Raw genomic sequence first — 20,486 nt, forward strand, 5'->3', positions numbered from 1 at the left:
AAAACACAGTTTTGGCCATTGTAACAGGTGCGGGATCGGTCAGTTACCAACTCAATGCCCCAATCAGGCTAGTCCCTCTAGGCAGCCTTCTCAGGCCAACTTTGCTGCCTTTTCGGATACCAGCTCACAATATGATGTCATCTGGAAGCCCGACACTGGAGCCAATGATCATGCCTCCCCGGATTTAGCAAGTCTTGACAACTCTGAAGCTTATCAAGGTAATGATTCTCTCCACGTTGGCGACGGTACACCACTTCCCATCTTTCATATTGGTTCTTCAAAAATTTACACCCCACACAAAACCTTTAATATCTCTAATATTCTTCATGTTCCTGCCCTAAAACAAAATCTCATTTCCGTTCATAAATTTTGCTCAGATAATGATGTTTTCTTTGAATTTCATGCTTCTTTTTTTTGTTGTGAAGGACGAGTCTACACGCACTATCCTTCTAACGGGACCAAGTGAGCAAGGCCTTTATTCCATCCGCCTTCCTACATTCAAGTCTCTTCCTAAACTCGCCTTCACAACAACAAAAGAGTCCTCCACCATTTGGCACCATCGTCTTGGACACCCGCATCTTCGTGTTTTTCAATCACTTATTTCTAGTTGTTCTTTACCTATTTCCACCAAATTATCATCCTGCTTATGTACTTCATGTCAGTTGGGAAAATCATCCAAACTGTCTTTAAAACTTTCTAATTTTCGAAGCAATAATATTTTGGATTTAGTTTATTGTGATGTTTGGGGTCCCTCACCCACTTTATCTCTTGATGGTTATCGCTTTTTCCTTTTATGTGTTGATCATCACTCTCGTTATATGTGGTTTTATCCATTAGCACACAAGTCTGATGTTTACACAACTTTTAAACAATTTTTACACATGGTCGAACGTCAATTTAATACTAAACTAAAAAGTGTGCAAACTGATTGGGGTGGTGAATTTCGGAATCTAACTCCATTTTTTAACTCGCTTGGCATCATTCATCGTCGTTCATGCTCTCACACAAACGAGCAAAATGGAATTGTTGAACGTCGTCATCGTCATGTTGTGGAAACTGGGCTTGCACTGCTAGCCCACTCCAATCTTCCACTACGATTTTGGCGGGAGCTCATAAATCCCGTTATTCCATTCATCCGGGAGCGACCAAGATGTATAATGACTTGAAGCAAAACTATTGGTGGCCCGGAATGAAGCGTGACACCGTGAAATACGTGGAAAAGTGTTTGACTTGCCTACAAGTTAAGGCGGAACACCAAAAGCCATATGGTAAACATTAACCGTTAGAAATCCCGGTTTGGAAATGGGAGCAAATTACGATGGACCTATTGACCAAACTGCCTAAAACAAGTCGTGGTTTTGATGCTATATGGGTAGTCGTGGATAGGTTAACTAAAAGTGCTCACTTTATTCCGATTCGTGAGACTTATACATCTGAGAAAATGTCGGAGGTATACACCAATGAAATCATAGCAAGGCATGGGGTACCGATATCCATTGTGTCAGACAGAGATACTCGGTTTACTTCGAAATTCTGGCGTGAATTCCAAGAACAGATGGGAACTAAATTGTTCCTTAGCACTGCTTACCATCCACAAACGGATGGGCAGAGCGAAAGAACAATACAAACGTTGGGAGATATGCTGCGGGCTTGCATTATTGACTTTGGAGGTAGTTGGGATGTCCATTTACCCTTGGTTGAATTTGCATATAACAATAGCTATCATGCGAGTATTAAAATGGCCCCGTATGAGCTATTATATGGCAGAAAATATCGGACCCCGGTATGTTGGGGAGAAGTGGGTCCGCGGGGGCTAGCACCTGCCGACATAATCCGAACTACAAATGCGAAAATCGACATAGTTCGGGCACACTTGAAAGCGGCTCAAGACCGGCAAAAGGCATATGCAGATAAAAGAAATAGGCCAATCGAATTTCAGATTGGCGATTTGGTTATGCTAAAAGTTTCCCCAAGGAAGGGTATTATTAGATTCAGAAAAAGGGGAAAACTAAGCCCAAGATTTATTGGGCCATTTAGAGTCACTGAACGGGTTGGTAAAGTAGCATATCGTCTTGAACTACCTGAAGAGTTGAGTGGGATACATAACACATTCCACGTGTCACATCTTCGAAAATGTTTGGCTGATGAGACCGCTCATATCCACTACGATGATATCGAGGTGGATAACAGCCTCAACTATGCGGTAAGACCTATTGAGATTTTAGATCGTAAGGTGAAAATCCTAAGGAACAAAGAGATCAACCAAGTGAGGGTCAAATGGGAACACAAGAAATGGGCGAATACCACTTGGGAACCCGAAGAGGAGGTGCAACGGCTATACCCCTTTTTATTCGGTACGTAATTCGGTTTCGGGGACGAAACCCTTTTTAAGGGGGGTGGACTTGTAACACCCCGAAAATAAAAACCCTTACCTTGAAACTTTAAAGAATTAATAAACAAGAAATTACTAACTAGGAATATAATCTAGTTAAGTTCAAGTCTTGAAATAATGCATGATATGGCTAAAACACATTAACTTAAGAACAAAACAAAGCTGGGGGACTAAACTTGTCAAATTAGAAAAGTTGGTTACTAATAGTAACAAAACCAAACCAAACACACCAAAATTGGTGTGTCTGGTCGATCAAGAGAAGAGGGGCGACAAGGGGGTTCTCCAAACCCTAGCTTCATACCAAAATCCTTTAAATTGAAGCCCCAAATCTGTCTCAAATCAAGTTCTAAACACAAATTAATCATCACCTCGCTGTAGGAATCAAAGGTATGTAAAATCTTGATATTTTGTCCATCTTGAATTCTAGGCTAAGTGTGAAAAACAAGAAATTCAACTTGATTGTTGATGCATGACTGAAATTAGAAGGGTTATGAGGTTTAGGATCAAACCCTAGATGATTTCTTGACACAACCTTGTATGATACTTGTAGGGTTACATAATCACCATTGTAGGTGAGTAGTGAACTCCAAGAAACTTGATAAATGCAGAATTTAAAACTCTTGTTCTAGCATAATCAGAAATTTGGAAGTGATTTCTGAAATGTTAGAATGACAAGATATGTGCAAAATTGTTTAACTAAAGTGAAATTCGATGAAAATTACAATATATGAACTTGGTAATGATTGTAGGAAAATCTGACCCGCTAGGTGTTGTTGAAATGCCTAAGTGAGGATTTAAATGTAAAATGTTGATAAAAACGCAGATTTGATAATGGTCCATAATGATGTGATTGTGGTCATAAAAAGAGTTCTAAACATGTTGTAAACTGAAATTTCTAGGCAAAGAGTCCGGATCGTCAGGCGGACAAGCCGAAGGGAATCCACGGGGAAAGGGTGTGCTCTAAAGGTACGAAATTACCATTTCGTTACGTAAAGGTTAATTACTGTTTTCTTTATGTCATAGAATAAAGCATGGTAAACAGGATAGACCCTTGTGTCACAAAAGAGACTTTTCGTCTTAAACAAGTGAACGGGTCAAAACAAGTGATAAGCATGAAATCTTGCATATCCTGAATGGTGTGTAAATTCAGCACCCAAACGGGTCAAACAAGTTTTAGTAATAAGCAAGAAGCAAGACACTATTACATAATGCACGATTTACATGACGTGTAAGCCGTGTAGCTAATACCATAAGCAAGTTAAGAAACTTTGCTCTTAATATAGGAGTTAAAGTTTAGATATTTGATGCATGACAATAGCCCAAACGATTAACTAAATGTCTTGTAATTTAGTTGTAAGCTAATCCGTAGACATGCCCTCTTGAGAATAGTTGAGTATTAACATAAGTAAAATACAAGTATGGAGAAATTAGCCCAGCCGCTTAACAATTAATGTGAGATTAAGCTGTTTGACGCTCGAAAACAACCAGCAAAACTGCATTTGAAACAAGGGGGTTTTGTGCAGGGCACACCGTAATTACGGTGGTACCGTAATTTACGGTGGCCAGCATACTGTTACGGTGGGAACCTACTGATTTACGGTAGGTTCCAAATTGCCCAGAAGCCACCGTAATTTACGGTGACACCGTAAATTACGGTGGAGCCCAGCTTGATGTGATTTCTATTTTAATCTCTCGAATAACGTGTTCGAATTTGATTGAATACGTGAAATTTTAGAACCATAATGCTAATGCTTGTTTAAAACATTTAGTTTTCAGGTACTCAAGAAAAAGGATGATGATCAAGCAATCGAGTCGAACCGAACACACATATTATAACGCTTCCGCACTTGATCTTTCGTTTTGTAACTATGTAAACACTAGTAGTTTTACTTTGAACATCGTTTAGTAGGTTAAACATGTGAATGTTGTAACTAGTTGGTTTTAAATCTTCAAAAGATTTTGTAAACTCTAAAGTTTTGGCACTAAATGTATGGTTCTAACTTATATACATCTAGTATTATAACCTGGGTCTTACAAGTTGGTAATCAGAGCCCAAGGTTGCCAATAAGTGTTCGGTTCAAGCTTGATCAAACATCCGGTAAGAGTTAATCATTTAAGTAGAAATTAGAGAATATAGAAATAAATCATGAACAAATATGCATGAAAAGGGTGTGTAAGCTCACTCAAATACAAGAAATGCATGAAACAAGAATGATTAAATCAAGTTGTGAACTTGATAAAAATCAAAACAAGTAAAGCATGTGTTACAAATGGAATGTTTAACAATATATGTAAACATTTCAGTACTAAAGATGGCGGGCGGAGGTGATGGTGATGCGGTGCCAAGAGTCACCGAACAAATGAGAATAGTGATTGCCGAGGAGGTTGGAAAGGCGATCGAAAATAGTTTATCGAACTTCATTGATAAAATCCAAAATACGGTTTTATCAGTAGTAGAAGAAAGAATCAAGAAGCTAGAGGATAACTCGAATCTAGCAAAGGAAAAATCTGGAGGACGAAAGCCTTGTTCGTACAAGGAATCCATGGCTTGTAAACCACCCATATATAATGGGGAGGTTGATCCAATTGTGTGTCAACGATGGATAGGCGATATCGAGGGAGTATTCGAGAGAACTCATTGCGATGAGAATGACTACGTAGCTTATGGTACGGGTCAATTAAGAGGTCAAGCAAAAGACTGGTGGGATAATAAAAAGAAGGAGATTGGAAGTGAAGTGGCTAAGACCATGACATGGGAGGAGTTTAAGACGCCGTTTCTTAAACACCATAGTCCCAAAGCGGTCATAAACAAGATCAAGGAAGAATTCATGCAACTCAGACATAAAGGTGAATCCATAGACAAGATCACGGGGATGTTTATGGACAAGATGAAGTTCTGTGACGATCTGATAACGAATGAAGAGCAAAAGGTTTATTACTACCATAACATGCTAAGCGCAGAGTATAGGGAGTTCATAACCCCTTCAAAGTACGAGACCCTTACCGAGATTGTCAATGCCGCTCGGGAAAGGGAGATCGAGCTGAAAAAGAGTATAGAACGGGGTGAAAGCAAGAACGAATGAAACAGCGAAGAAATCAGATACAAAGGGCGGTACACCAAGTTGCAAAATCTGTGGCAAGAATCATAAGGGTGAATGTCGCTTCAAAGATAAGCCCTGTCCCATATGTCGAAAAACGGGACATATGGCTATATCATGCCCGGAGAAAGTGACCGTTTGTTACAACTGTTACCGAACGGGTCACAAAAGATCGGAGTGCCCGGAACTGGTGGGAAAGAAAGAAGGGCAAGACTCGAAAGGTGAAGCCTCAAAAGCCAAAGCAAGATCTTTCCAATTGACCGCTGCTGAAGCAAAGGTCGAACCTGACGTGGTCTCAGGTATATTCACTGTAAATTCAATTCCCGCACGTGTGTTATTTGATACTGGTGCGAATAAATCCTTTGTTTCATATGGGTTTATTCGGCACCCTTCATTTGTTCTAACAAAATTACCTATGCCTTTAGAAGTAGAGATAGGTAATAACAAAAGCTTTATTGTTTGCGATGTATGTGAAAACTGTACGATGAATATTGATGACGAGGAATACGCAATAGATTTGATTCCAATGTCGATGGGAGAATTCCAAGTGACAGTGGGAATGGATTGGCTATCCCGTTACCACGCGAAAGTGGTTTGTTTCCGAAAGGAAATAAAACTAACGTCTCCTAGTGGAAAACAAGTTACGATATATGGTGAAAAAGGAGGTAACCCGGTGATATGCACAATGCTAGAAGCCCATAAACTCATGAAACATGGATGCAAGGACTACATGGTATATGCAAGTGAAACGGAAAAAGAACCCCTCAAAATTGAGAATGTACCGGTGGTGCGTGATTATGAAGATGTGTTTCCGGAAGAACTACCGGGGATACCACCAGAACGGGAGGTAGAGTTCGGAATCGAGTTGATTCCGGGCGCGAAACCCGTGGCCAAGGCGCCATACCGACTTGCACCGTCGGAGTTACAAGAATTGATGTCTCAAATTCAGGAATTTCTCGACAAGGGGTTTATCCGACCGAGTGTGTCTCCGTGGGGCGCACCAGTCTTATTCGTGAAAAAGAAGGATGTCAGTATGCGCATGTGTATCGATTACCGAGAGTTAAACAAACTCACGGTGAAGAATCGATACCCACTTCCAAGAATTGATGATTTATTTGACCAATTACAAGGAGCAAGTTGGTTCTCCAAAATTGATCTCCGATCTGGTTATCACCAATTGAAAGTCAAGGAGGAAGACGTACCGAAGACGGCCTTTCGTACACGGTATGGGCATTATGAGTTCCTTGTAATGCCCTTTGGATTGACAAATGCACCCGCGGCTTTCATGGACCTCATGAACCGGGTTTGCAAACCCATGCTAGATAAGTCGGTAATTGTATTTATCGATGACATTTTGGTATATTCGAAGAATGAAGCTGAGCATGTGTGTCATTTGCGGGAAGTATTAGACACCCTCAGACGAGAAAAGCTATATGCAAAATTTTCTAAGTGCGCTTTCTGGCTAAGAGAGGTGCAATTTCTTGGACATATCATTAGTACCGATGGAGTACTAGTGGATCCGTCCAAGGTAGAAGCGGTGTCAAAATGGAACCCTCCAAGAAACCCTTCAGAAATCCGAAGCTTTTTAGGGCTTGCGGGGTATTATCGGAAATTCATACAGGATTTCTCCAAAATTGCCTTGCCATTGACCAAATTGACTCGCAAGGAGGAAAAGTTTGTATGGGGCGTTAAGCAAGAGGAAGCTTTCCAAACGCTAAAAGAAAGGTTGACCCACGCTCCGGTGTTGACATTACCGGAAGGGACTGACGACATGGAAGTTTACTCGGATGCTTCCTATTTAGGGCTCGGGTGTGTTTTGATGCAACGAGGTAAAGTCATCGCCTACGCCTCGAGGCAATTGAAGGTTCACGAAAAGAAATACCCGGTTCACGACTTGGAATTTGCGGCGGTGGTGTTTGCCTTAAAGATATGGAGGCATTATTTGTACGGGGTAAAATTTACAATTTTTACCGACCATAAAAGCTTGAAGTATTTCTTCGATCAGAAGGAATTAAACATGAGACAAAGGCGGTGGTTGGAAACAGTCAAAGATTTCGATTGTGAAATACATTATCACCCTGGGAAGGCCAATGTAGTGGCCGAGGCACTGAGTCGCAAAGAAGATTATACCCCGATACGGGTAAGATCAATGCAACTTGTTGTGACTTCAAGCTTACTAGAACGAATTCGAGAAGCACAGGATGAAGCTGTAAAGGCGGAAAACTGGAAAAAGGAAAGAATTATCGGCCAAGTTAAGGACCTTGAGATAGGCAGTCACGGCCTAAAGACTCGTTTTAATAGAATCTGGGTCCCTAACACATGTGAGGTTAAGAAGCTTCTACTCGATGAAGCTCATAAATCCTGTTATTCCATTCATCCAGGAGCGACCAAGATGTATAATGACTTGAAGCAAAACTATTGGTGGCCCGGAATGAAGCGTGACACCGTGAAATACGTGGAAAAGTGTTTGACTTGCCTACAAGTTAAGGCGGAACACCAAAAGCCATATGGTAAACTTCAACCGTTAGAAATCCCGGTTTGGAAATGGGAGCAAATTACGATGGACCTATTGACCAAACTGCCTAAAACAAGTCGTGGTTTTGATGCTATATGGGTAGTCGTGGATAGGTTAACTAAAAGTGCTCACTTTATTCCGATTCGTGAGACTTATACATCTGAGAAAATGTCGGAGGTATACACCAATGAAATCATAGCAAGGCATGGGGTACCGATATCCATTGTGTCAGACAGAGATACTCGGTTTACTTCGAAATTCTGGCGTGAATTCCAAGAACAGATGGGAACTAAATTGTTCCTTAGCACTGCTTACCATCCACAAACGGATGGGCAGAGCGAAAGAACAATACAAACGTTGGGAGATATGCTGCGGGCTTGCATTATTGACTTTGGAGGTAGTTGGGATGTCCATTTACCCTTGGTTGAATTTGCATATAACAATAGCTATCATGCGAGTATTAAAATGGCCCCGTATGAGCTATTATATGGCAGAAAATGTCGGACCCCGGTATGTTGGGGAGAAGTGGGTCCGCGGGGGCTAGCACCTGCCGACATAATCCGAACTACAAATGCGAAAATCGACATAGTTCGGGCACACTTGAAAGCGGCTCAAGACCGGCAAAAGGCATATGCAGATAAAAGAAATAGGCCAATCGAATTTCAGATTGGCGATTTGGTTATGCTAAAAGTTTCCCCATGGAAGGGTATTATTAGATTCAGAGAAAGGGGAAAACTAAGCCCAAGATTTATTGGGCCATTTAGAGTCACTGAACGGGTTGGTAAAGTAGCATATCGTCTTGAACTACCTGAAGAGTTGAGTGGGATACATAACACATTCCACGTGTCACATCTTCGAAAATGTTTGGCTGATGAGACCGCTCATATCCACTACGATGATATCGAGGTGGATAACAGCCTCAACTATGCGGTAAGACCTATTGAGATTTTAGATCGTAAGGTGAAAATCCTAAGGAACAAAGAGATCAACCAAGTGAGGGTCAAATGGGAACACAAGAAAGGGGCAGATACCACTTGGGAACCCGAAGAGGAGGTGCAACGGCTATACCCCTTTTTATTCGGTACGTAATTCGGTTTCGGGGACGAAACCCTTTTTAAGGGGGGTGGACTTGTAACACCTCGAAAATAAAAACCCTTACCTTGAAACTTTAAAGAATTAATAAACAAGAAATTACTAACTAGGAATATAATCTAGTTAAGTTCAAGTCTTGAAATAATGCATGATATGGCTAAAACACATTAACTTAAGAACAAAACAAAGCTGGGGGACTAAACTTGTCAAATTAGAAAAGTTGGTTACTAATAGTAACAAAACCAAACCAAACACACCAAAATTGGTGTGTCTGGTCGATCAAGAGAAGAGGGGCGACAAGGGGGTTCTCCAAACCCTAGCTTCATACCAAAATCCTTTAAATTGAAGCCCCAAATCTGTCTCAAATCAAGTTCTAAACACAAATTAATCATCACCTCGCTGTAGGAATCAAAGGTATGTAAAATCTTGATATTTTGTCCATCTTGAATTCTAGGCTAAGTGTGAAAAACAAGAAATTCAACTTGATTGTTGATGCATGACTGAAATTAGAAGGGTTATGAGGTTTAGGATCAAACCCTAGATGATTTCTTGACACAACCTTGTATGATACTTGTAGGGTTACATAATCACCATTGTAGGTGAGTAGTGAACTCCAAGAAACTTGATAAATGCAGAATTTAAAACTCTTGTTCTAGCACAATTAGAAATTTGGAAGTGATTTCTGAAATGTTAGAATGACAAGATATGTGCAAAATTGTTTAACTAAAGTGAAATTCGATGAAAATTACAAGATATGAACTTGGTAATGATTGTAGGAAAATCTGACCCGCTAGGTGTTGTTGAAATGCCTAAGTGAGGATTTAAATGTAAAATGTTGATAAAAACGCAGATTTGATAATGGTCCATAATGATGTGATTGTGGTCATAAAAAGAGTTCTAAACATGTTGTAAACTGAAATTTCTAGGCAAAGAGTCCGGATCGTCAGGCGGACAAGCCGAAGGGAATCCACGGGGAAAGGGTGTGCTCTAAAGGTACGAAATTACCATTTCGTTACGTAAAGGTTAATTATTGTTTTCTTTATGTCATAGAATAAAGCATGGTAAACAGGATAGACCCTTGTGTCACAAAAGAGACTTTTCGTCTTAAACAAGTGAACGGGTCAAAACAAGTGATAAGCATGAAATCTTGCATATCCTGAATGGTGTGTAAATTCAGCACCCAAACGGGTCAAACAAGTTTTAGTAATAAGCAAGCAAGACACTATTACATAATGCACGATTTACATGACGTGTAAGCCGTGTAGCTAATACCATAAGCAAGTTAAGAAACTTTGCTCTTAATATAGGAGTTAAAGTTTAGATATTTGATGCATGACAATAGCCCAAACGATTAACTAAATGTCTTGTAATTTAGTTGTAAGCTAATCCGTAGACATGCCCTCATGAGAATAGTTGAGTATTAACATAAGTAAAATACAAGTATGGAGAAATTAGCCCAGTCGCTTAACAATTAATGTGAGATTAAGCTGTTTGACGCTCGAAAACAACCAGCAAAACTGCATTTGAAACAAGGGGGTTTTGTGCAGGGCACACCGTAAATTACGGTGGTACCGTAATTTACGGTGGCCAACATACTATTACGGTGGGAACCTACTGATTTACGGTAGGTTCCAAATTGCCCAGAAGCCACCGTAATTTACGGTGACACCGTAAATTACGGTGGAGCCCAGCTTGATGTGATTTCTATTTTAATCTCTCGAATAACGTGTTCGAATTTGATTGAATACGTGAAATTTTAGAACCATAATGCTAATGCTTGTTTAAAACATTTAGTTTTCAGGTACTCAAGAAAAAGGATGATGATCAAGCAATCGAGTCGAACCGAACACACATATTATAACGCTTCCGCACTTGATCTTTCGTTTTGTAACTATGTAAACACTAGTAGTTTTACTTTGAACATCGTTTAGTAGGTTAAACATGTGAATGTTGTAACTAGTTGGTTTTAAATCTTCAAAAGATTTTGTAAACTCTAAAGTTTTGGCACTAAATGTATGGTTCTAACTTATATACATCTAGTATTATAACCTGGGTCTTACATCCACTCCATGTATCTTTCTTGGCTATAGCCCAGACCATCATGGTTACCGGTGTTTTGACCCGGTCTCCGAATGTGTCTATGTCGCACGTCATGTTCGTTTTAATGAACATATTCTTCCATCTCGTACACCACCACCACCTGCCCCACCTCCTTCATCCTACACTTCCATCTTCCCGACCCCACCACCCAACCTGTCCAACTCTGAAAACAGCTCTACTTCCACAGTTTCTAGCCCAAACACTAACCAGCCCCCTTCTGCTCCTATACCTATACCTCCCCAATTAGCTGACCCAGTCCAGCCCACACCCTTCGATTCCTCTTCTGAACCGGGTCCAGTAGAACCGACCACATCAGCCCCGAATCCGCCTATTAATGCTACCCAATCTGCCCAACCTGACTCTCCCACTTGACCTCGCCCAGCTCATCTTCGTCCTAACCCAAAGCGTTCGAACCGCTATAACCCGTCAGCCTATTACACCACCACTTCCCCTGATTAACTCACTGAACCCACTTCCTTTACCGTCGCTAACAAGTCTCCGGAGTGGCGTCATGCCATGAACGAAGAGTTTCATGCACTTAATAAAAACGGCACGTGGTCATTAGTTCCTTTTGTTGATAATTTTAATGTGGTTGATTGTAAGTGGGTGTACAGGTTAAAGAGGGATGCACAAGGCAAAGTGACTCGCTACAAAGCTCGTCTTGTAGCCAAAGGGTTTCATCAACAGGCTGGGGTTGACTATCATGAGACTTTCAGTCCAGTAGTTAAGGCTACTACCATTCAAGTTGTTTTATCTTTGGCTGTCACTCACAAATGGGCCCTACGCCAATTGGATGTCCAGAATGCATTTCTGCATGGTGATCTTCAAGAAACGGTTTACATGAGACAGCCACAGGGCTTTGTTGATCCCTCCAAGCCACATCATGTTTGTCTCCTTCATAAGTCTCTATACGGACTCAAACAAGCTCCTCGGGCCTGGTTCCATAGGCTATCCACTGCTCTTCAACAGCTTGGTTTTCATGGGTCCAAAACAGATCCATCTTTGTTCATTCTCAACTCACGAGGTACAATTATTTATGTTTTGGTCTATGTTGATGATATCATCATCACTGGGAACAACAACCAGGCCGTTGATCACATCATTCAGAGTCTAAGCTCTTCGTTCGCTGTAAAAGATTTGGGCTCTCTTCATTATTTTTTGGGCATTGAAGTCATTCGCCATGGTCTTGATCTTATCCTATCTCAAAAGAAATACATCTGGGATACTTTACAGCGTTCAGGGTTATCTGACTGCAAACCGGTCAATTCACCTATGAGTACATCTCAGGTTCTTATGCCTGATGACAGTCCCTTGATGCCTGACCCGACCAAGTATCGTCAGGTTGTTGGAGCCTTGCAGTATGCTACTTTGACCCGTCCTGATATTGCCTTCTCTGTCAACAAAGTCTGCCAATTTATGCATGCACCCACTGAGAACCATTGGACAGCAGTCAAAAGAATCCTGAGATACCTAAAGGGTACCACTGACTTGGGTTTACGTATTCGTCACGACTCGGGCTCTATTCTTCATGCCTTTACTGATGTTCACTGGACCAACTCCGTACAGGCATATTCTGACTCTGATTGGGCCGGGTGTCCCGTTGACCGTCGGTCCACGGGGGGATTTGCTATCTATCTTGGATCGAATCTTGTTTCCTGGATAGCCCGAAAACAACGCACTGTGTCTCGCTCATCTACTGAATCAGAATACAAAGCCCTTGCTGATACAGTTGCAGAATTGATTTGGTTAAAGGCCCTTCTTCGTGAACTTGGTATTGCTAAAAATTACTCCCCCACTCTTTGGTGTGACAACTTAGGAGCCACCTACCTTTCGGCTAATCCAGTTTTTCATGCTCGCACAAAACATGTTGAAGTGGACTATCACTTTGTTCGTGAACAGGTGGCTCAGGGTAATCTGCATGTCAAATTCCTAGCTACTAATGATCAGATCGCTGATGTCTTCACCAAGCCGTTATCTTCTCAGCGGTTCCAGTTCTTACGGTCCAAGTTGCAGGTCGTTCCTCGCCCTCAACTTGCGTGGGGGATATTAGACTAATAATAAGCCCTAACAATCAGCTGAGACTTATGATAATTAGAATAATGTTAGCCAAGATTTATGCTTAGCTTTAGAATAGAGATTTCCATATTTACCTGTAATCCTCTATTTATACTCCTTATGTATTCTGCTAATTCATATCAATAAAACACAGAAATCTTTATGTTTAATAATACCAAAGCATAACATCAATCGTTTCCCCCATTGCATAATCTACTAGTTCATGTGAAATCTTACCTTGATCGTTCTTTAAAATTAATGGATTGTTGATTTAGAGAAGCTAGGTCACTGTCACCCTCCTTGATCGTTCCCTCCAAAACGAACAGATGAACAATGCCAGCTACCCTCACATTTTGCTTCTTATAACATGTCTTAGCCATGTCATATAGTCCACGTAGGATTAATGATGCCATGTAGGATGGAAGACTAACTCAGTTAGTCATTTTTAACTGAGTGGTGAAATGACAAACAAAATTAAAAGTTTCGGGTGTCACAGATCAAAGTGTTAGTTGCGGGTGTTATCGGCCAACTCTTCAAAGTTGGAGGTGTTAAAATCCAATTGGCCTGAACTAAACAGTTAACACACCGAGAATCATGTAATCCAAGCATGACAAATTTAATCTGATTATCTAAGTAAGTCAAACGGGTTAGTAGATTATGTGTAAATAAATTGACGGGTTGTAATAAATGGGTTCAACACCTCACACCTCACGCCTCATAATTTTTTTATCTTTCCCACCCACCCCCCAACTTTTAGTATTGATATTTACACCCTCTCAACTTAAAAAAAAAAAAAAAAAAAACTTTGTAAAATGTCATTTTGACTCTCATAAGTTTCTAAAGTTTCAAGTTTACCTCCCGTACTTTCATTCTTTAACTTAAAAAAAAAACACTGTTTTCTTATGTGCTTATTTTTATGTACACGTTGCTATAAATTCAAATTGGTTTACGTTTGGGGGCGTTTGGGATTCATTTTCAAAGTGACTTTTGGAGCTAAGAAGGACTTTTGAGAAGGAAAGGAATCCCAAACACCACCTGAGAAGTACTTTTGAAGTAAAAGGAATCCCAAACACCAAAAAAAAAAGACTTTTAGAGCAGATGTCTTCAAAAGGGAGATTTTGAGAAGGAGAAGTTGAAAAGGAATCCCAAACACCCCATTTTTTTTGGAAATGAATGTTTTCGTGCTAATTTTTATGTACGTTTTCGGTTGGTCTATGTTTTGATATAAATTTTGTTTCATTTGATATTATAAATTAGGTTAGAACCCCGTGTATTACACGGGTTGATTAAATAGATTTTTATATAATAAAAAAAGTTACATCTTTAATTACCCGTGTATAACATGAGTTGAATAGGCACGTGTACTACACGGCTTGAATAAATATAATGTAATCAGTTAACACACACAGTCGTCAAAATACGTTTTTTTAAAAAGAACTTTGATATACTATTTACATATTAGAATATTTTACTTTTTTTTATTTTTCTATTATTAGGTTATAAACTTGTGTATTACAAAAGTCCATTAAATCCACTTATTTCTTCTTTCCCCATTCATGACCCATTGCTTTGTACCTAAATATTAGTTTTTATTCTTCCCTACTTAATACATGTAATCTCAATCAAGTAATCAAAACTAAAGAGGAAAACAATTACAAAAAAATGATATGCACTTTTCAATTTGAATTCACATACAGAACTAACATGAGGCTATCAACCTGCAAATATGACTTGTTTGGCATTTAGTCAGCGAAACACGGGCTGGATCTCTCCTCCAAGTGGATGTTGATAGCTCGAAATGAAAAGGGGCTTGCTCCATGTGAATGGCCCCATAAATTTAAGAGATCCAATTGTGTTTGGACTACATCTCCGGTGAAAACAGAGGCACTTTTGCTTGGGTTTCAGGCAGTTTTGCGTTTGCACCACATCCCCATTCCATTTTGCGAGTCAGTTGATATCGGTCATCAAACGATAGTGGGATCCTCACATGTTAGGCATGTGAGGGAAATAAACTGAGATAATTAACTTGGTTAGTCATAAAGGATTAAAGCAGCAACAAAAATAAACTTAAAGGATGTTTTTAGCAAGTTTTAAACATTAAGGCTGGAACCTGCAAGTTTGAGGAAACATAAAGGACGTTTTATGTAATTTATTCGCAAAATAATAAACTAAAGATAAGTATATAGATTATATTAGATGATAAATAAAAATATAGAGATATACTTATAGATAAACGTCGACTTAAAATATGAGATAACTTGATAAATTATTTTAAAACTTGTAATTTTGAAGATAAAAATAAACATAAATATATGGCAAGAAAACTAAAAAATAGATGTCTCTCGTATTGACATGTGTTCACCAATTGGTTTCTTTTATTATATGTATAGACTAGGTTAGTTCCCCGTGTGTTACACGGGTTGAACAATTTAAACTGTATAATAACAGGGTCGGCCCAAGCCCAAGTACTTTGAGGCTTGGGCCTCAGGCCATCAAATGTATAGGGCCTCAAGATTAAAAAAAAATTATATACTATATGGGTATGAGCCTTGTTATTAAAAGGTTGTAGCCCAGTTGGCGCGCATGTCATATGTGTACCTTAAGGGGGTGGGTTTGAATCTCCTTTAGGCCGATCGACCGTCGTTTATTCTTTTTGGACAAGAAAAAAAAATAGGCAAGAAGGGCCCCGGTTTTGAAACTTGCTTTAGGCCTCTAAAATGGTTGAGCCGACCCTGTATAATAAATATTTCTTGTAAATGCAAATCAAAGACGGAAACACTTATATATATTTGATAAATAATGAAACTAATAATAATAGTAAAAAAATCTCATACATGTGTATACTCATTTAAGTAATCGATATACATTTGATGTTATCCTATATTTTTTGTATTTAATTAACATTTTTCTATTTAGTATTATTTACAATTATTAGAAGATATATATGAAAGAAAAGCGGGAAAACTTAAAAAATATGTGTCTTCAATAAATGACACGTGTCACTATATATTGAGTATAGATGTTACTGAATTTTTGAAGAATAATTTTTAAGTTTGACATATATATTCAAGCTTATAAGTATATAATATAGTCATGAATTTTTAATAAATCCAAAAAAAATTATGTGATTAATGGCAAAGTGTGTTTTAGCCAAATCCTAGAATTTAAAATATAAAAGACCAGGTGCAAAAAAACGTGAAACCCTTTAAAACTTCAATAAAAGGGTTATAGTTATCAGATAAACATTTTTCTATTTAATATATTATTTACAATTATTAAAATATTTTTCTATTTAATATTATCTACAAATTAAAAAATAAATTGTTAGAAGATAAATATGAAAGAAAGGCGGGAAAACCAAAAAATAAACGCCTCCAATGAATGAATGACACGTGTTACACATCGGTTTACTTTATTATATGTATAGATTTTATATTTCTAACCACTAGTTACGGTATAAAAGATGTGGTTTTGCAACTATTGAATCACTTCTAATCGGGTCGGATTGTGAGTACAACTGAACAATAATAAGTTAGCTTGGAAAACATCTTTTACGGGTCCGGGTACTCTATCCTCTCTTCTCTTCCCTTTCGTGTACAAGCAGGAACCATGGCAGCCTCCGCCATATCACCGTCCTTTACTTTCTCAACCGTTTCTCCTCACCAACGGTATCATCATACTTTATTCTTCAATTCCAATACACTTCTAATTTCATATGATAATTCGGATTTTGTTTATTTTTACGCAGCAGAAGCTCCAAGCTGAAATCAACAGTTTGTGCGTTACCGAGTCCGTATAGCGATTCAGCTAAACTCGGTATGCTTGTAATTGTAGAACTCTTGTATCCTAAATGTAAATATAACTTAATTCGAACCAATAGATTTACAAAGTATTTGATAATTAGGTCAACATTAGTAACTTTTAGAATTTGCTAATAAACTTATAAAGCCCTAATTTGTTTTGCTTTTCTTTTCTTTTATGTGTTCTCAACTTTTATAAAGTTACTAACATGGTTATTAAGTAAATAAATTCATATAATGCCTGTTTTCAACTTCAATTATATCTTTCTTATTTTTAACAGGGTTGTCAAGTAATGCACAAAAGTTGCAGTTGACACCAGAGGAAATGAACTTACATGCTCCTCTTAATTCAAGGTTTAGCGCCTGTACTCCCTCGATGCGTAGCTATTATGTAACCACTATGCTTAATAGTTTCATCTGTTATTGATGATGATCATGTTAAAAATTATAAAGGTAAGCAACTAAGCATGAAAGACGAAAAAAGTGTTGGGTAATCTGACCCAAACGAACACCTGCTAATAAAGAGAACAAGAATGTAATGTGGTTTACTACGTCTTTGTGATCAGGCTACGAACGTGACCGTGACCGGACTAGAGAGACTTTTTATTGATTTTAAGTTTGGTGCATCACTACATTGTTTACGGTTACATAGATTCACTTATGTAACAGTTGAATTTGGGTTAAGTAATTGTTTATTAGAATTGCACAACCGACCTAAAAACAGGCCTAAAGTTTCATACGTGCCAAGCTTGTAATTCTAGTTTATGGTGTGCACCATTGGACTCGTGCCATCGTAGCACAAATCAAGTCCTTCCGGCAACCATTAGACCTCACAACTTAACGAGAAGCTCATTTGCTAGAAAGGAAATGATAGATCAATAAGCACAAACTCTAAAGTGGTTGTATGCAAAATTGAACTGCAGTGTAATGTAGCCATCATGAAACCACTAAAAAGTTATCTACGGCCTGAATGGTTTTTGAGGCTTATGTAGGCTGTGAACCTTTTTCTTAAAGAAACGACTACACATAGAGACAGTGACAAGCAATACAACTTCTTAAAAGTTTCACACATGCACATGCCACTCTCCATGAAACCATAGCATTCATGTTAAAGTATGTGAATAGAGTCCCTGATCCCTATCATTTCTGTTTTACTTCGATTTTTGAGCAGTTACAATCCAATTGTAGCAAGAAGAGGGGCCCCTCCACCTATAATGCCAGCTGTCATGACGCCAGGTGGACCTTTGGATCTTTCCACCGTATTATTCAGGAATCGTATTATTTTTGTTGGCCAGCCAATCAACTCACAGGTTGCTCAGCGAGTTATATCACAACTTGTTACACTGGCCACAATAGACGAGAACGCAGATATTCTGGTGTGATTTCATTTTTACCACTCACATACTTATTTCTTGTACATTTTTAATCTGTAAAATAATTATTAATATATGCGAACCACCGTTGTTTTCTTACCTAGGTGTATGTGAACTGTCCTGGCGGGAGTACATACTCTGTGTTGGCAATCTATGATTGCATGTCTTGGGTAAGATTGAACACTTTGTTTTCAATTACACTTGGTGAAACTTGTTAAAAACAGTCCCTCATTAGCAAATATATAATGTTTTGTCGTTGATGAACAAGATAATGAAGCATTTATATACCTTTATTTTTCTTTTTGTTTAATATGTAGTTTTAACCTCTTATCAGATAAAGCCTAAAGTTGGTACGGTGTGTTTTGGAGTTGCTGCAAGTGAAGGGGCACTTCTTCTTGCTGGTGGAGAGAAGGGGATGAGATACGCAATGCCAAATGCACGTATTATGATACATCAACCACAAAGTGGATGTGGGGTATGGCTAAATTTTTATATTTCACAGATATTACAGTTTAAGCCTATGGTTTAGTCGTTTAGCCACGGTTGTCAACCTCTGAAGTTTTAACATCGATGCTTCTTATACGTATAATACTTAGTACTCCTTTAGCATATGCTTTTTTTGTTAGCATTAAAGTTCAAAGTAGTTTGTTGGACCTACAAAGTTGAAACTGGATGGTTTTGATGGTAGAATTAATTCTTAGGTGGTGTTTGTTTTTCTAAAAAAGATCTGCGCAAACTCTTCTGTCTGCGTTGTGGTCTGCACGGCGCAGATATTGACATCTGCAGGCTGTTTGTTTTTCCGAAGCCATTTCATTAAAAAACGTTTGCGCCAGCTCTTCTTAATGCAGACTTGGCCCAGCCACTTCTAAGAACTTCTAAGGTCTGCTAAAGGTTAAACACCACCACCCACCACCGTCCATCACCACCACCACCGTCCACCACCACCACCACCACCGTCCACCACCACCACCACCGTCTACGACCACCACCACCCACCACCACTGTCTGTATACCACCACCAGTTTATTTAGAAGTCTATATACGTTAAAAAAACAAACAACCTTCTTCTTGCAGATTGCAGAAGTTTGGTCTGTTGTCCGCAGACTACAGACATGTATCTCTTAAAAAACAAATAGCACCTTACTTTGTTTTACTTATTATAGGGTCATGTTGAGGATGTACGGCGCCAAGTCAACGAAGCTGTTCAGAATCGCCATGTAAGATATTCCTTATGTCCCTTCTCATTTAGTGGTTGATCACATGGATGTTGGTATGTGTATTTCTTTTTGTGAAATGATTACTGGGAATTTGTATGCCCTCAATTCTAATTAGCATGCAATTATTCATTAATTTCTTTTAAATGTGCATTTATTGGGATTTTTATTCTTTTATTTAAACATAATGCAGAAAATCGACATGATGTATTCGGCATTTACTGGCCAACCACTGGAGAAAGTGCAACAATACACTGAAAGGGATCGTTTTCTATCTGTTTCAGAGGTACCATTCGGTCTCATTCATAGATCTTGTTCCAGAAACAGATTCAACTTTTATTTTTTTTCTTTGGTTTCATAAATTTATACTTCAGATTTTAAAGTTTCGCCTTGAAACTAATGCTGCATTGCCTTATTTTTGCAGGCGTTAGAATTTGGGCTCATTGATGGAATACTCGAAACCGAATACTAGATGTGATTGGTTCCACCATTATGTATGCAACGATCATAGATGTCTGGCAATCACCACTTTGATGACGTAGCATGCAACCTGCCTATGTTACCAATGTTGCAAGCATGATTAAATCAAATAGTTATCCACTAAAACGATCATTCTATCTAGTGGATCTTCGTTCTCATATTAGATTTTAATGTTAGATGTTCCTTGACATATAATTTACCGACTGTTATTGGTACCTGTGGTTATACAAAGGACTCAGTTATGGAGTGTAATGTAGTCCTCATTATTCTCTCCATGAAAGGTTTGGGATTGTAGGACTGCTTAGAAATAAAAAAAGAACAATTTTTTTTTAATACGCACAACACGTCATTTTTTTTTTTTTAATAA

At 38.7% G+C, this 20,486-nt stretch overlaps 1 protein-coding gene and 2 long non-coding RNA genes across 4 annotated transcripts; all 3 read left to right on the forward strand.

The window, feature by feature from the left end:
- Positions 1-2,628: 2,628 nt before the first annotated feature.
- LOC110882970 lies at positions 2,629-4,369 on the forward strand. Its single transcript, XR_002560315.2, has 3 exons — positions 2,629-2,779; positions 3,292-3,358; positions 4,162-4,369. It is a non-coding gene; the product is annotated as an uncharacterized LOC110882970 (long non-coding RNA).
- Positions 4,370-9,360: 4,991 nt separating this feature from the next.
- Positions 9,361-11,099, forward strand: LOC110882971. Its single transcript, XR_002560316.2, has 3 exons — positions 9,361-9,511; positions 10,024-10,090; positions 10,892-11,099. It is a non-coding gene; the product is annotated as an uncharacterized LOC110882971 (long non-coding RNA).
- Positions 11,100-16,739: 5,640 nt separating this feature from the next.
- On the forward strand, positions 16,740-20,452 carry LOC110886072 (ATP-dependent Clp protease proteolytic subunit 6, chloroplastic). 2 transcript variants are annotated; one of them, XM_022133833.2, is made up of 9 exons: positions 16,740-16,920; positions 17,001-17,068; positions 17,334-17,406; positions 18,224-18,428; positions 18,530-18,595; positions 18,760-18,900; positions 19,589-19,642; positions 19,833-19,925; positions 20,064-20,452. In XM_022133833.2, exons 1-9 carry the CDS (start codon positions 16,862-16,864, stop codon positions 20,109-20,111), a joined length of 807 nt encoding a protein of 268 aa, XP_021989525.1. In that variant the 5' UTR covers positions 16,740-16,861; the 3' UTR covers positions 20,112-20,452. The 2 variants fall into 2 exon arrangements, with proteins under 2 accessions (XP_021989525.1, XP_021989526.1); XM_022133834.2 differs by having other exon boundaries at positions 16,745-16,920; positions 17,004-17,068.
- Positions 20,453-20,486: the final 34 nt, after the last annotated feature.

The sequence above is a fragment of the Helianthus annuus genome, chromosome 10 (genome assembly GCF_002127325.2).
Source record: "Helianthus annuus cultivar XRQ/B chromosome 10, HanXRQr2.0-SUNRISE, whole genome shotgun sequence".
Lineage (NCBI taxonomy): Eukaryota > Viridiplantae > Streptophyta > Magnoliopsida > Asterales > Asteraceae > Helianthus > Helianthus annuus.